The sequence below is a fragment of the Saccopteryx leptura genome, chromosome 10 (genome assembly GCF_036850995.1).
Source record: "Saccopteryx leptura isolate mSacLep1 chromosome 10, mSacLep1_pri_phased_curated, whole genome shotgun sequence".
Classification (NCBI taxonomy): domain Eukaryota; kingdom Metazoa; phylum Chordata; class Mammalia; order Chiroptera; family Emballonuridae; genus Saccopteryx; species Saccopteryx leptura.
Window position 1 is genome coordinate 11,708,003 of NC_089512.1, and position 15,549 is coordinate 11,723,551.

The 15,549-nt window shown below is 57.5% G+C and overlaps 1 protein-coding gene across 3 annotated transcripts in view; it reads right to left on the bottom strand.

Annotated features, from left to right (window-relative positions):
- Window positions 1–12,786, bottom strand: part of VIPR1 (vasoactive intestinal peptide receptor 1) — a 31,112-nt gene extending 18,326 nt beyond the window's left edge. For all 3 annotated transcript variants that reach the window (XM_066351372.1, XM_066351374.1, XM_066351371.1), the window contains exons 1-2: window positions 12,592–12,786; window positions 1,711–1,819 (exon numbers count right to left, since the gene is read on the bottom strand). In XM_066351372.1, the coding sequence (XP_066207469.1) occupies window positions 1,711–1,819; window positions 12,592–12,669 (187 nt within the window). In that variant the 5' untranslated portion in view covers window positions 12,670–12,786. The remainder of the gene's footprint in view (window positions 1–1,710; window positions 1,820–12,591) is intronic.
- Between the last annotated feature and the right edge of the window lie 2,763 nt (window positions 12,787–15,549).

Here is a 15,549-nt window from a genome sequence, read left to right on the forward strand (position 1 = left end):
TCCCCCCCACTCTCAGTCGGGCTTCCCCCCCCACTCTGAGTTGGGCTCCCCCCCACTCTCAGTCGGGCTTCCCCCCCACTCTGAGTCGGGCTCCCCCCCACTCTGAGTCGGGCCCCCCCCACTCTGAGTCGGGCCCCCCCACTCTGAGTCGGGCACCCCCCACTCTGAGTCGGCCCCCCACTCTGAGTCGGGCCCCCCCCCACACTGAGTCGGGCCCTCCCACTTTGAGTCGGGCCCCCCAAACTCTGAGTCAGGTTCCCCCTACTCTGAGCCGGGCTCCCCCCCACACTCTGAGTCAGGCCCCCCACTCTGAGTCGGGACCCCCCCCCACTCTGAGTCGGGCTCCCCCCCACTCTGAGTCGGGCCCCCCCCCCACTCTGAGTCGGGCCCCCCCACTCTGAGTCGGGCACCCCCCACTCTGAGTCGGGCTCCCCCCACTCTGAGTCGGGCCCCCCACACTGAGTCGGGCCCCCCCACTCTGAGTCGGGCACCCCCCACTCTGAGTCGGGCCCCCCCACTCTGAGTCGGGCCCCCCCACTCTGAGTCGGGCCCCCCCCCACACTGAGTCGGGCCCCCCCACTCTGAGTCGGGCACCCCCCACTCTGAGTCGGGCCCCCCCCACTCTGAGTCGGGCCCCCCCCACTCTGAGTCGGGCTCCCCCCACTCTGAGTCGGCCCCCCACTCTGAGTCGGGGCCCCCCCACTCTGAGTCGGGCACCCCCCACTCTGAGTCGGGCACACCCCACTCTGAGTCGGGCTCCCCCCACTCTGAGTCGGCCCCCCACTCTGAGTCGGGCCCCCCCCACACTGAGTCGGGCACCCCCCACTCTGAGTCGGGCACACCCCACTCTGAGTCGGGCTCCCCCCACTCTGAGTCGGCCCCCCACTTTGAGTCGGGCCCCCCAAACTCTGAGTCAGGTTCCCCCTACTCTGAGCCGGGCTCCCCCCCACACTCTGAGTCAGGCCCCCCACTCTGAGTCGGGACCCCCCACACTCTGAGTCAGGCTTTTTTTGAAGGAAGTTCTTTGCATTTCCTCCATTCTCACCCAGGGCTTCTGAGCCAAGTATGGAGCACTCAGGGTGGGGGAGTGAGGAGGAGAGGCTTCCGTCACCTGGTCTGAGGGCCCTGCTAGGTCTGGGCAGCTGGGAAGCATCAGCCTGCAGGTGCTTGCACGTGGTCCCTGTGGTGGTCATGTACTGTCACTGAATGTCCTCTGCCCTCCCTCTGAGATGCTAATAGTGCGATGGTGTGATCCCGGAGTGTGGCATTCTGGGGCCAGTTCTCTCATGTCAGCTCCAACCACTTCCGGGCTGAGGAACCTGACCTGGAAGTGCTCCCACAGTGAGCTGCCCCAACCCCTCTTTGGGCTGAGCAGCCAGGGCAGCATCCCCACATTTCCTGGAGGAGGGGGGAGGGACCCCAAAGGCAGAGTTAGCCACACTCACTTCGCTGAAGGCCAGTTTGTACGCTCTCCTCAGGTACCAATGGGGAACTCCCTAGACCAGGGGCGGGCGATGGGGACATGGGGACCTGCTGGCACCACCCCGACCTCTCCTAGCACCCTCTCCTCAGCCAGCAGCCCCCTGGTGCCGCCCCCTCCAACTACGTGCAGTGAGTGTGATGTGGGCCTGGGCTCCTGATGTGAGAAGAAGTGGGGCTCCCTGGGAGTCTGCAGCGCCTCTCTTCCCACGGCGCGGGGTGCGGGCTCACCTGCTGGCACCGTCTCCCGCTGGGCCTCCTCCAGACACTGCTTATGCTCCGCCTCGATCATCTTCATGTAGTCACACAGCTCCCAGTTCTGCCCCGTTGCCCAGCCGCTCTAGGGGGGGGACCCCAAAGACAGGGGGACAGAGAGAGGGAGGACCCATCAGACTTGTCCCTGGCCCACATCTTGCCCACAAACTCCAAGAAGGTGGGTCAAGCAAGGCCCAGTCACTGGACTGACCCACGTTCCAGACGAAACCCCAATCCCAACCCCAGACCTAATCCTTATCCTCACTCCAGACCAAAGCGTGACCCTGACCTGGATCTGACCCAAAATGTGTTCATTGTCCCCAAAGCGTGGTCTGCCTTGAGGACCCTGTTATGGTTCCTTGGTGGTTCTCCCAACAGTGTTGTGGCTATAACAACTTTGTCACTTTGTGGGCCCTGGACAGAGGTGAGAGGGCCTGTCCTTGGAGCCCAGAGCTGGCCCATGGGACTCGGCCATTCCTCAGCTTGTGGGAGGCTGGGAGTCCTCTCTCCTTGCCTCAGTCCCTATGGACGATGGAGCCCAGGAAGTGCTACCTCACTGCAGGAGTTGGACCCTGGCCAGACCTGGGAGAATCCAGGACTCTGGCTGCATCTTCCAGCTTCTGCCCCCGTTTTGGGAGCCTGTGCTCAGTCCCCTGAGTCGCCAGCTAGGAAGGGAACACTAAGCCTCCTTGCCCAGACCTCCACTGCCTCTTTCTTAACTTTTGAATAATTCAAGCTCCATCAGACCTAAGGAGGAGGGCGGTTTGAGGAAGTAAGAGAAGTCCTCCCAGGATGGCGAGCCACCCTACCCGCCCTCCTCTGCCTCTGGGAGGGAGAGGGAAGGGTTGAGAAAACTCCGGCTTCCCTTCTCCCCTCTCCTGCAGACCAACTGGGGATCAGGGGTGGGGCCAGACCTGCGTGTCAGGGGGCCACGGGCACTGAAGCCGACATGTGAGCAGGGCAGTGGGTGCCCAGGAACAGGTCTTGGGAGCCGTTGGGTGGAGAAGGGCAGGAGAAGCCTACACGGAGGAACTGCGGGGCTGGTGGCAGTTTCTGCCCGTCTCCCTGGCTTTAGTGACGTGTGCTGCTGTGCCCGGCAGCCCCATGCCAGCTTCCTCTTCTCTGCTCGAGGAGGAGGATGTCCCAGTCCCAAGCAGGGCTGTGGGGGAGAGTCCAGCAAGACTGCTCCAGAAACAGAGATTCTGTTTCTCTTCCAACTTGTCCTTCCCACCCTGGGACAAGGTCTTCCCCTCCCTGGGCCTCAGTGTTCCTTTGGGCTAAATAAACCTTAACCCCTTCCCTGTAGACTCAAAGGGTTCTTGTAGTGGGGCTGAGAGAAGACACAGATTGGAGGGGTTTCCCCTTATTTCCTTCCTTAAGGGGGTTCCCATCTTGCCTGTAGGCACCAAGGCACTTTGACTACTGTTCTAAGTAAACTGACCCCACTGAGGGATAAGCTGCCATGATGCCACTGAGCTAGCTCTCTACTGCTGTAGAGGGAGGGGAGGGTCCAAGCTGAAGCCAGATATCTTGGCTTCCAAGGGCCATACAGTTGAGTCCCTTCCACCTCAATAGCTCTCGCCTGACCAGGCGGTGACACAGTGGATAGAGCATCGGACTGGGATGCGGAAGACCCAGGTTCAAGACCCCAAGGTTGCCAGCTTGAGCGCGGGCTCATCCGGTTTGAGCAAAAGCTCACCAGCTTGGACCCAAGGTCGCTGGCTCGAGCAAGGGATTACTCGGTCTGCTGAAGGCCCGTGGTCAAGGCACAGATGAGAAAGCAATCAATGAACAACTAAGGTGTCGCAACGAAAAACTGATGATTGATGCTTCTCATCTCTCTCCGTTCCTGTCTGTCTGTCCCTGTCTATCCCTCTCTCTGACTCTCTCTCTGTCTCTGTAAAAATAAAATAAAATAAAATAAAATGTGTACAAATTAAAAAAGGAAGACATTCTTTAAAAAAAAAAATAGCTCTGTTGTCCCTTGTTGAAGACTTCAGTGGAGCCTCGTTGTCACAAAGTTTCCCAACTTTCCCAGCTTAGCGCCGCAGCTGACCAAGCCCAGGTCCCAGGGAAGGCCTCCCTGCGTGGGATGTCTGTCAGACTCCCCAGCATCCAGACCCGACTCGCCCACGTGCCACAGGCCTGGACCCAGTGAACATGGCTTCCATCCTGGAACATTAACCTGACGAGCCAATTGGGGGGGAAAGACATTAGCTGCTAAGTCATTGAAAACTTGGCCGTGTTGAAAGTAACACAGATCTGTGACAGAGATGATGTAGTTATTTGTGTAACTGTTTCAAAGAAAGGCTATGAGACTTCCAGGAAGTACGCTGTGGGCCCCCTTGGGGTCACGTGCTTCCTCTCTTGCCCATAGGGTTTTCCAGACTGGAACATTCCAGATGCTCTGCCCTAAGGGATCTGTGGCTGGCTTAGGTGTGGCACGCGGGGTGGCCAAGTGGATCCCAGAGGTGGTGGCCTCTGGAAGAGGAGCCTAGAGACTGGCCACCCGGGTTATGTCTCGTCGTCTTGCTTGCTTGGGGACCACGCTTCTCCCCAAGGTGTCTTCTCAGCCCCGCTGTCTGCCAGCAACAGTGCTCAGCCTGCCTGTCCCCGTCCCAGCCTTGCCTCGCTCGCCCGCCCATTCTCACCTCTTACCCCTCACCACACGGATGGTAGTGAACATCTACTGTTGCTGCCTCTTACCATCTTTGTTCCTGTCTCTGTCTAGGAAACCACCTTCTTTCCCACTGCTGGTTTAGGAGTCCTTATGCTCCCTCTTCTAGGGGCTCAACATGGGACCCGACTTGAGCTGGTCAGAGGATTCCTGGCCATAGTGTCTGGCCTATGGCCCAAAGCAGGCAACTCAGAGCCAGGAGGCTTATTCCCGGAACTCGGGATTAAGCAATTAGGCAAGTGGATTTGTGCTTTTCCACTGGACTGGAACCCTCCAGGGATGTAGGGGCTGGAGCTACTGCCACCATTTTGTTGCCAAGTGAAACATCACGACAAAGGCCACACAGCTAAAGGCAGAATAGAGAGATGGAGAAGAACTGGGTCCTCTTGACCTGGTCTGAGCCCCTGAATGCAGCCATACCCAAAACCAGCCCTGCGTCCAGCACAGGAATCAACACCTTTCCTTACAACCTGAGCCAGTTCAGTTTTCTATCCCTGTAACCAAGAACCCAGACTTGTGCTCTGAGGACAGAACAATGGATGCCCTCCCTTGCTGGGCCCTCTTATGCCAAGGCTGTGGTCATACAGTTTGACCAATAACATTTTTTCCCCAATCACTTAGGCCATCAGAGGACTTCTGACCACTTCTTCCTGACCGTCATAGGGTGGAAAGGTGTTGGGTCAAGTTCGCCAGCCAGCTCTGCTCCCCCCAGCAGCCCAGTCACGGCGTCTTTCCTGATGGGCAGTTTGCAAGGGGTGGGTGGGGGGGTAGGAGTCTCCAGAGCAGCGGTTCTCAACCTGTGGGTTGCGACCCCGGCGAGGTCGCCTAAAGCCATCGGAAAATACATCATGCATATCAGGTATTTACATTCCGAATCGTAACTGTAGCAAAATGACAGTTATGAAGTAGCCACCAAAATTATTTTTTGGTTTGGGGTCACCGCAACATGAGGAACTGTACTGCGGGGTCACGGCATTAGAAAGGTTGAGAACCACTGCTCCAGAGGAACCCAGGACCCTGGGATGTCTCTGAGCAGAGTGGGGGTGGTCCGGAAGATGAAATCCAACTTCACTGCAAAATAATTGAGTGCTGGGCCCCATCTGGGGAAGGGTAGAGGAAATAGAGACCCAAAGAGGTCTAAGGTCACGCAGGAAATGCACATTCCTAGGAGGGTTCAAAACCTCTGACCGCTAGTCTGGACTATATCAATCCTTCTCTACCACTTCTCCTTGGGCCATCTGGTCAACCGTTGCCCTTTGGGGTTTGGAGCCCGGGCAGCTCCCTCTAACCCTTATCAGTGAGGAATTCAGGCAGACTTTGGACTTCCTCTTCCACTTATTTCCCTACTCTAAACATCCTCATTATCCCTCTGGACTCCAGACACACAAAGCTGGAAGATTCCCAGCCGGATACAGGCAAGCCTGCTAATCCAGGGAAGTGTTCCAGGGTCGGATATAACTGGGGTGTGGGCTTCATAAAGAATGGGTAGTAGGGGTGGGCGGGCCTTTGGGGCCGTGTAGGTGTTGGACAATTAGAGGTGGAGTAAGAACATTCCAGAAAGTAGGAGCTGTGGGCACGGAGCATGGAGGCATGCAAAGGCTGAATACATTCAAGGTTGCAAGAAGCCTGGTATGGCTGCAGCAAAGGACCCTGGAGGCCTCAGGAGAGGAGACCAGCCGGGAGACAGGGACAGGGACCAGGCCTCATCAGTTCCCGCCTGGACTGTTACACTGGTTTTCAGCCCCAACACCTACCGCCTGAAGGATCTTTGTATAATGTATGTCCCCATCCTCATTCTCCTGCTTCCAATCTCTGATGGTTCCCACGGTTCCCATGGCATACGGGTCAAAGCCCACACTTCAAAACTGGCGTTCAAGCCCCTTCCTAAACCCACCAACGCCTGTATCTCCCCACTTGTCTCTGACACCCCATGTGGACTCCTAAGTGCTCACCAATCCCCGTGTTGGGCTGGGCTCTGAGTGAGCCTTAAGTCATTCTGACCTGGTAGTTGGCTTCTGTCTAGAGAGTTTCAGGCTATACCGGGTCCCCAGCTCCTTCTCTATGACAGGATTTCCTGAGCACAGAAGAAGAGACCTAGGGTCCCAGAAGAGCAAGGGAGGCCATAGCATCTCTCAATCCCTGGGCCTCTGTGCCCCCCGCCATGGTGTTGGCTGAATGTGGGGGGTGGCTACCAGAATGTTGGCAGAAGAATCCTGTCTATGGTTGAGGTCAGGGATTAACCAAAGTTTGTTCATTTCACTTGCTCAGCGGAGCGCCCTCTTCTTTATCCTCATTGTGAGGGGCTTGGGAGGAAGCCCTGCCTTCTCCTCTCCATGTGGGGCAAAGGCTGGGGAGGGTGAAGATGCTGGGTGTCGAATCTGTTAGATGCCTGGGACTAGGAAAGACATGGTGAGCCCAGGTCACATGTTGTAGGTCACACTCATTCCCCTCAAGGGGAGCCTGAGACCACAGTTACTGGCCTTGAATCAGAACCCCCAGCCTCTTCTAGGCCAGGGAACTATGGCTGAGGGAGCAGGAGTCCTTCTGAGGAGCAGCTGGTCTCAGCAGCATCTAAAATGCAGCAGCCTGGATTAGGTAAGACAGGAGAAAGAACTTCCTGCCTGCAAATTACAAAGTACTGAGGAGCCACTGTGAATGATTTGTGCTTTTGGGGTTTGTTAAAAGAGGGCTTTTTCCTGCCGGGAATGGTTGGAGGAGCTGGGGATTGGGTCATAGAGGGTAGGGGACTCAGGAATGGTCCCACTTACCACTCCCCCATTACCATTTCACATGCCATGATTTATTTAAGCCGACCCCAATTGAAATAACAGGGCAACAAAAAGTCCCAGGGGGGAACTTAGGACCCAGAGAAGAAGGCACAGGACCCTAATCCAGGTTCCCGGGTCACCCCCTTCATTTTGGCATTTGCATTTGAGTTGGTGGGGAAAGGGGGTGACCCTGCAGCAGGGGAGGCAGGAGGAGAGAAGGAGGAAGAGGAGAAAGGGCAGGGTGGTGTGGTGGGGGGCGCAAAGGAAGGTAAGGCGGAGCGTGGGATCCAGAATCACAGAAAAGAGGAGAAATATCCCAGCTTTGCAGAGGGCAGGGAAAGGAGTTGAAATCAGACCCCATCTTATGGGGGAGGGACACAAGGGCAGGGACACAAGAGGAAGGACACAGGGCAGGACCACAAGAGGAGGGACACAAGGAAGATGTGGGAGGTGGTCATAGGATTCGCAATCACTTGATCTGGGTGACGGCTATATAGGTCTACACATGTGTTACAATTCTCTGAGCTGTCACTTCATATTTGTGCATTTGACTAAATAAAAACTATCTTTAAATTCCCAGGGCAGCACAGGGCAGGCCATAGGCACTTTGGAAGAAGCAAGTCCTCTTAGTGAGACAGCAGAACCTGGTTAAGTCCACAGGGTCTGGGATCAGACTGCATGGCTGACCTCAGGCAAGTTACCCCACCTCATCTGTAAATGGGGACACGGACGGCACCACTTACTTCCAGGGTTGCCTAGAGGGTCACATGTAGAGGACACTAGGGGACTACTAAGAAGTGAGCAGTAATTGCTAAAGCCCCAGCCCAGCCCCTCACGCCAGGCTGGCCTTACTGTCATCACCGGACCCCAGTCTAGCCACAGCCTCAACGCCCTGCATAAGCTCAGGCAGTCGGAACGTCCCACCCACTGACAAATAGCAGCAGTGCCTACGAGGAGAGGTTTCCAGTCTGGTAGTTCCCCTCACCTCCTACTGTTGTCATTCTCTCTCCCACCCTCTATTTGTACATCCTTTCGCCAAGAGTCTGAATCTTTCCCCTCTCTGCAAATCTATATTTTGCCAACCACACTTCCCCCAGAGGAAGGCTGAGCTCTGGCTGGTAGGAGAGTGGAATGAGAACTAGCGTTGCGCGGAGGTGATGTGTGGAGGCAGGTAGTAAGGAAGAGATGCAGACAGGGAGATGTGGGTGTAGCTTGGGGCAGGAACTCCCACAGCTCAGAGTGGTACCAGGGCAGGGGCTCTGGCTATTAGAGAACGCAAGCAAAGATGGTCAGCTTGGGGCTAAGCCTGGTCCCGTCTAAGGGCTTAGCTGGCAAGGTTTACTTAGGGGGCACAAAGTCTTCGAGAATTTCTCTGCAGAGGATCGCGGTGGGGAGGGCCAGCGAAGCAGGGGCAGCGGGAACTCAGTTTTCAATCCTCTGCCCCTTGAAAGTCCTCTTGGGCACCCTTAGGGAAAGAGTACTCTGTTTAAGAACATGATGTCTGGGGGTGGCGTTGGCGTTAAGGACATCTGCAGAGGACTGGGCACCAGCACAGGGGGTCACAGGGCTGTGAGACATGGGGTTGGTTGGCGACCTCTTTCCCTCCTCTGATGACCCACTGTACAAGAAGAACTTGTTGTTACGATAGTAAGAGGCACTTCCTGAAAGATATGGATCCTCACATCATGAATCACATGGACGGGGACATATATAAAGATAAACCCTGGAAGCCAGCTGGACGCTCACGCACCCTGCAGCCCGCTCTGCAGTCCCAACATGACACGGGCGGGAAAGCCCTTCGCAATGACACCAAAATCCCTTAGAATATTACCACTTATTTTGTGATACTTGACTCAGTGCTTCCTGGATGGATTTGAACATCTGATATTAATTAACCCTGCTCATTTTATTAGTTGTGATGATATCATATTTACATTAGAAAATATCTTTTGGTTTGAGGTTCATCTTCAAATAATTTGGAGTAAATGGTCATGATCTCTATAATTTATTTTAAAATACTTCAGCCAAAAAAAGCAGATGATGCAAATATTAATTACCAAGACTAACAATGGTCAGACCTAGGAATTGGGAGGAAATGAGTGATAAAAATTCCTGATGTTACTCCAAGGAATGGGTATTTCCATGTTTATTATACTATTCTCTACTTTTTTGGGCATGTTTAAAAATTTAAAAACAACCGCATAATGTGGTGGAGACATGATTAGACTGTGTTTCATTCTCTCGTTCTGAAATATACCTAAGGTACGGGAGAGCTTTCACTGACGTCCCTCCTCCCGGGCGCAATGACCACTGCTTTGTGTTGGGAAGTCACACAGGGGAGGTTGGGACAGGGAGAAAGGAGGGGGCTTCGTCTAGTCCCCTGGCCCCATTCCTGAGTCCACAGCCAAAGGGGGCACAGTGAGGGGCGCGGGCAGGTGGCAGGCTGGCCCAGGTTGAGTTGCCACTGAGGCCGCCCACTGTGTGAGGAAGCCGATCTCGTATCACCCGTCCCCCTCCTCTCACCCCCGGGAGGAGCCAGTGCTCACCTGGGCCTAGAGTCTCACCGCACTCCCCCCGCCCCGAATTGTCTGCCACCTCACGAGGACACCCCCTGTCTCCAGGACTCCTGTCTGCCCTGGCGAACCCTGAACCCTGTGCAGGCTGTGGCAAAGGGGCCTCATAGGGGTCCACAGGGCTCCTGAGCCGGGGAGCAAGAGGAAGCCTAGAAGCGGATGGCTGGGCCGGGATGCCCAAGGTGAGGTGAGGCCTTCAGGAGCAGGTGACCGGCTACCCACCTCACAGAGGATAAGAGGAGTCAAGCCTCCCCTAACCCCTGAGCCATGACAGCCTCTGGGCGGATCTGGGGGTTTCCTCCTCCTCCTGGGGTCGGGCCCATTGGTTCTGCCAAACAAAGGCTGTTTTATGATTTCAGGTAGAAGTTTGGCCCATTTTGAGGAACTCTTCAGGGCACTGCCCTGCTTCCTCCAGGAAGCCTTCTCTGACTGCTCCTCTCAGAGACTCAGTCCTGGGAGGCTGCACTCACACCCTCCTGGGCTCTTCTTGCTGGGCCACTGGCTCTATCTACTCTTCCCCACCAGCCTGAGAATCTTCCCAGGGCAAGGCTGGGCTGCCCGTCCTCTGGGACACCCCTCCCCACCATGGCTGGCACTGCCCAGTGCAGTTCTGCTCCCAGTGCGGAGTCCCCATGCCCACTCCCCGGGGGGGTAGGCGCAGTGGAAGTCTGGACAGGTGGCCTTGGACGGACTTCCTCTTCTGAGACACTGGAGGTTTTCTTTCCTTTTCTTGCTTCCCTGTTCAGAGATTTTCCCCTTCCCGGGCTGAGGTCAGGGCACCATAAACAGAAGTGATAAGGCCTTGGGCCTTCAAACTGAACTTTGCAGCTGCCATTTTATGGCTCTGATAATGGCACCCTCCCACCCCCCCCTCGAGTCCGGCTGGAGCAGGATTGCCTAATGTCCATTCAGTGTGGGAGCAAGTGGCTGGTGGGGAGAAGTAGAGGGAACTAGGGAACCTCACTCCAGCCTGTTGTCACCCAGCCCTGGCTAAGTCCCTTCTCTTCCCTCTTTGGGCCCAGCCCTGGCTAAGTCCCTTCTCTTCCCTCTTTGGGCCCAGCCCTGCACTGGGCTGTGGGGAACATGGGAGGGGAGAGAGCTCAGCTCTTGACCCATGGGATGGTCTGAAAAGCCCAGCCTGGGGTCAGAGGTGGGATGGTTGGGTGGGCTGGAGCAATCAGGGAAGGCTGCCTGCAAGAAGAGTAAGATGTAGAAAGACATAGGAGGGTAGGCAATGGAGGAGTCAGACTTGGACTGTCTCAGGCGGTGGGGGAAGAGGTGACCTAGCATGATGAAAGGCCTTGAAAAAACTGCTCTTCACCTGGACTGAGAAGCCTCCTGGAATGGGGGAATGAGGTCAGGGATGGTCCCAAGATCCCTGGCCCATCCAAGGAGAATTTGAGTGGCCAGAGCCCAGGATTGGGAGAGCCAGAGTTTTGTTGGTGAGGCCCAGAGGCTCTGTGATATTAGGGGGCTGTAAGTGGTGCCGGAGATGTGGCCTCAGGTCCTGAACTTGGTGGGGCTTGGAGTGCTCAGGAGGTGGGCCTGATGGCTGGTAATGGGAGGAGGGGAAGCTCTGTCAATGGTCAGAAAGAAGGTCTGCTCCCAGGACAGGCAATCAGCTCCCACCCCCAGGGTGTGCAAGACAGTTACTGCAACAGCTGGAAACACAGATTCTTTCCCTGGCGGAGGTGACCGGAAAGAGGGTAGTCACAGGATAGAAGAGACTAGATCAGCATACTCTACCCACCCACCAGCCATCCTGAAGTTGGTGCCAGACCTGACATCCACTTGGGTGTTAGACCCTGCACAAGCAGCACCCCCAGATTCCTCGAGTCCTGGGGTAGAGGTAGAGAGAAAATCCACCACCGTCTAGGTCTGACGGGTAGGGGACAGGTATGGCTCCAGTGTCTTTGGGCCTCACTTTGCCCATCCGTGAAATGAGGGGTAGATTCAGTGAGTCTTGAGTTCCTCCTTGTCTTAGAGGGTGATGATCCATGTGTCTCCTGCCTCAACCAGGATCTGTCTGCCTTGCAGCCTGGGTGAGCCCTCCACAGACACACACAAGCACACCTACATAGGGCGTGCTGGCACAGGTCAGGGGCAGACACGTACCCACGTGGGGATGAAGCAGAAGCGGGAGGATGAGGGAGGCCCCGTTTGGGGCTGACAGCTCCCTGCTCAGCTTTCCCCGTGCACGTGGCTGGCACTTCCTGATAAACGACCCCAACCCCACCGCCCACCTCCTTCCACCCTGCGCTCCCTACGTTTCGTCTCTGCGCAGTGAGAGGGCACACGAAGGGTCTGCTCGTTACCACTTGATCTCCAAAGCCCCTTCCCTGGTCCTGGGGTCCCTAGCGCTGGATCTGCTGCTGAGATGTCACTCCTCCCCGTAACACACAGCGCCCCACAGACACCTCTAAGCTGGCACAGCACACCACGACGATCCTCACAGCCGCCCTCCTTCCCACCACCTACCAGACAGTCCAGTTCAATCGACCACAGTCCCCAACCCTGCACCTACTGACCTCCCCACCCCTGGCACACCCGCAGTCACAACGCGGAAGGCTTCTATTCTACACCAGTGCGCATCCATCGCCTGTCCCCCGGCGTGCCAGACCGCCGCGCACAGCGGGCTCCGGGCTGTGCTGAGAGGGACTAGGCGCGACCGAGACCTCTCCCTCGGGTCTAGACCCGGTCCGACGTGGAGCGGGAGGCGAAACCCGGAGCTCCGTGCCCTTGTTTCCCTAACACGAGCGTGCGCACAGACAGCTAGTCTCCCGCCGCCCCCATTCCACCCCCAGCTGCTGGCATTCTGGGTGGCTCGGCGGACACTCACCGCGGGGTGGAGGGCGCAGGCGAGGGAGCCCGTCAGCAGGCACAGCCAGCTGGCCGGCCGCGGGCTCGGCGGACGCATGGTGCGCCCTGAGCCCGTGCCGGGCGGCCCCACGCGGGTAATGGGTGGGCTGGCGGCGCACCACCGCGCGGTCGGTGGCGGGAAGTCTGGCGGAGTAGCGCTGCCGCAGTGGCTCCAGCGCTAAGAGACGCCTTTCGGAGCTTGGGGCGGGCCCCGGGGGCTCGTCTGATGGGCGGCAGGTCCAACCAATGGGTCCGCGAAGGCGGGGCCTCAGCGCAGGTGTGGGCGGGACTGGGGGCACCCCGCGAGTGGGGAGTCCCTGGGTTCCCCTGCCTATCCCATACGCCAGTCCCTGGTCTCCGGGCACTGACAGGCCTCCGCCCGCTCGGACTGCATCCCAGAAGTCTCCAGACCCTAACATGCCTCGTTTTCTCGTTTGGCTCGCGTTGTTCCCAAGCGCCCGGCTGCCCTCTCCCCGCGCTCGCCCCCTCGGCCCCGCCCCAGGGCGCTCGGCGAGCGCACCTGCACAGCTACCGCTCCGAGGCCTCCCAGCCAGCCCCCCTATTTCCCACTTGTGCGCCTCAAGAGGGCTGGCGCGGGCGGGCGGGACCACGAGACAGGACCGGACGCTTCTCAACCCCCAAGGCTGCCGGCTGCGCGGCTTGCGTTGGGTCTTGGGCTGCTAGCGACTCGGAGTAGGTGGGGCGCGTTGTTCGCTCCACTTTTCAATCATCCCAACTCATTCCTCGCCCCGGACAGGCCGGACAAGGGCAAGCAAGGGCGAGAGGGAGGCCGGACTCTGGGTTCCTCGGTGACAGCGCCCCCCCCCCCCCGTCCCCCGCCCCGTCCCACGCGACCCCGCAGGGCGCACTCGGCACCCGCTGTTGTGCGTCAGTGAAGACAGTGCCGGCCGTGCCCTCGCTCTTCCCGGCCGGGGCACTTTGGGACGGAGGCTGGGCCTAAGTTCCAGCGCCTCCATGCGGGGAGGGAAAGTCTGCTCCAAGCGCGCGGGCTCAGACGGCGCATCCGACCTAAAACCAGAGACCTCCTCCTCCTCCCGCCTCCTGCTCTAGTTTACAAACGGGGAAACTGAGGTCCAGAGAAAGGTCCAGACTGTTCTTCCCCTGTTGGCTCGCTTTCAAGGTTCGGCGGGTCGGCCGCTGGGTGACATGTGGCCAGCCCGCCTCCACCGCGCGTCCTCAGGGCTCAGTTTACTCGTGCCTAGAGAGCGTCTTCTTGGGGACCAAGTGCAGGTGACTGCTTTGCCTTCTTTCCGAGGGCTCGAGAGGGTGCAAAAGAGACTGGAGGTGGCGGTAGGGACAGGTGGATGGTAAATACGGTGGGGGGGGGGTGCGGTAGGGCGGTGTTGACGTTAGTGGAGAGGCGGGGAGGGCCACGCGTCCCAGGGCGCTGCCCCAGGGGTTTGTGCGGGTACTGAAAGGAGGGTCAAGTCCAGGCGCTGGCTGACCAAGTGCGTCCCAGCCAGGCTCCGCTCTCTACTGCCCAGGAACCTGGGGCCTCTGAGCTTCTGGGGTGGAATGGAGTTGGGGAACCAGGGAGAAGCTGGGAGTGGATGAGGCCCAGCTCCTCTCAATTTCGGCTTATTTGCTTTCTGCTCTCCCTCCCTTCCCTCCCTCCCTCGCCCCACCTCCCTCCCTTCCCTGCATCCTTTTCTTCTTCTCTTCTGCCTCTCCTTCCCTTCCTTCCTTTTTTTTTTTTTTTTTTTTTTTTGCACATTTATTAATAATCTGCCCTGTGACAGACTCTGTGATGTGCACTGGGGCACAAAGGTGGGTAAGACAGGGGTACCTCTTGTTGGAGGAAGACCTGGGGAGCTATTGTACTCCCCACAATTTCCAGGTATAACTAGTGAGCCCAGGCATAGGCCCTTCCCCAGATACTGGAGCTGTGAGCCGCCTCTGCCCTGGCCATTCTGAGGTTCGGACCCAACCCTTCCCCAGAGAAAGTGAAAAGTCACCAGCGACATCCTCAGCCATCCCCACTTCTGGGGGCCAGGTTAGGCTCAGGAGCCAGGGGTCTGTGCCTCTAACAGTACCTCTCCTCAGGCCTCAGTTCTCTGCGGGAAAGGGGAACCCTGTCCTCATTCTGGGGAGTTGTCTTTGCAGCGGCGGGGTGAGGACTGGGGAAGAGCAGACCTCACTTTAGCAAGTGACCTTCTGAAGGAGGGAAGCTTAAGGCTCCCAGTGGGGGATGGGCTGCCTTTCCCCTGGTCCCCTGGAGAGGGGTGCACAGGAAACCCCCTCCTAGCTCAGGGCTGCCTGGGCAGGCGACAGGCAAGGGGAGTGGCTGGCAGGGCCTGTGGATGCCCAGGCAGACCCCAGGCTCCCAGGAAGGAGGTGGTGATGGAAGGAGAATAGTTTTCCTGCAGATTGTTTGCAATGGAAATGACCTCTTTGTTCTGCCAGAAACGTTCTCCTGGGGGACCCAGCCCTCCTTACCTATCAGAACAAATTGAGAAGAGAGTGTCCTTGTCTTCTCTCATATTCAGAAGAGAGAGAAAAAAGAAAACAGCAAAAACAAACAAAGCCCTAAAAAATTCAACCACAGCTAAATTGGACTGTTTCAACTAATTGCTGCCGAATGTTCAGTTCTGTGTTCTGAGGCGTGGGGGATCAGCCGTGCCTACTCCCAGGGAGTCCTGTGGGATCTGATAGGAGAAGCCATCCTTCTCCTTATCAGGGGGGCTGGGGGAGGGGGTCCTGCTTGGAAGAGGGGCATCAGAATCAGCAGGTGCGGAAGCAGTGACAGGGATTTCTGTCCCCATCTCCCCACTGTCCCTCTGGCTTGAGGAGGGGATTACAGCCACCCTTAGCTCCTGGAGATGGTCTGCTCTGAGCTCTCTCCTCCTGGATCCCTGGGACCAGTCCCCAGTCTCTGAAGCTCAACCCCCACCTCACTTGCAGGTTTGAGAATCGCAGG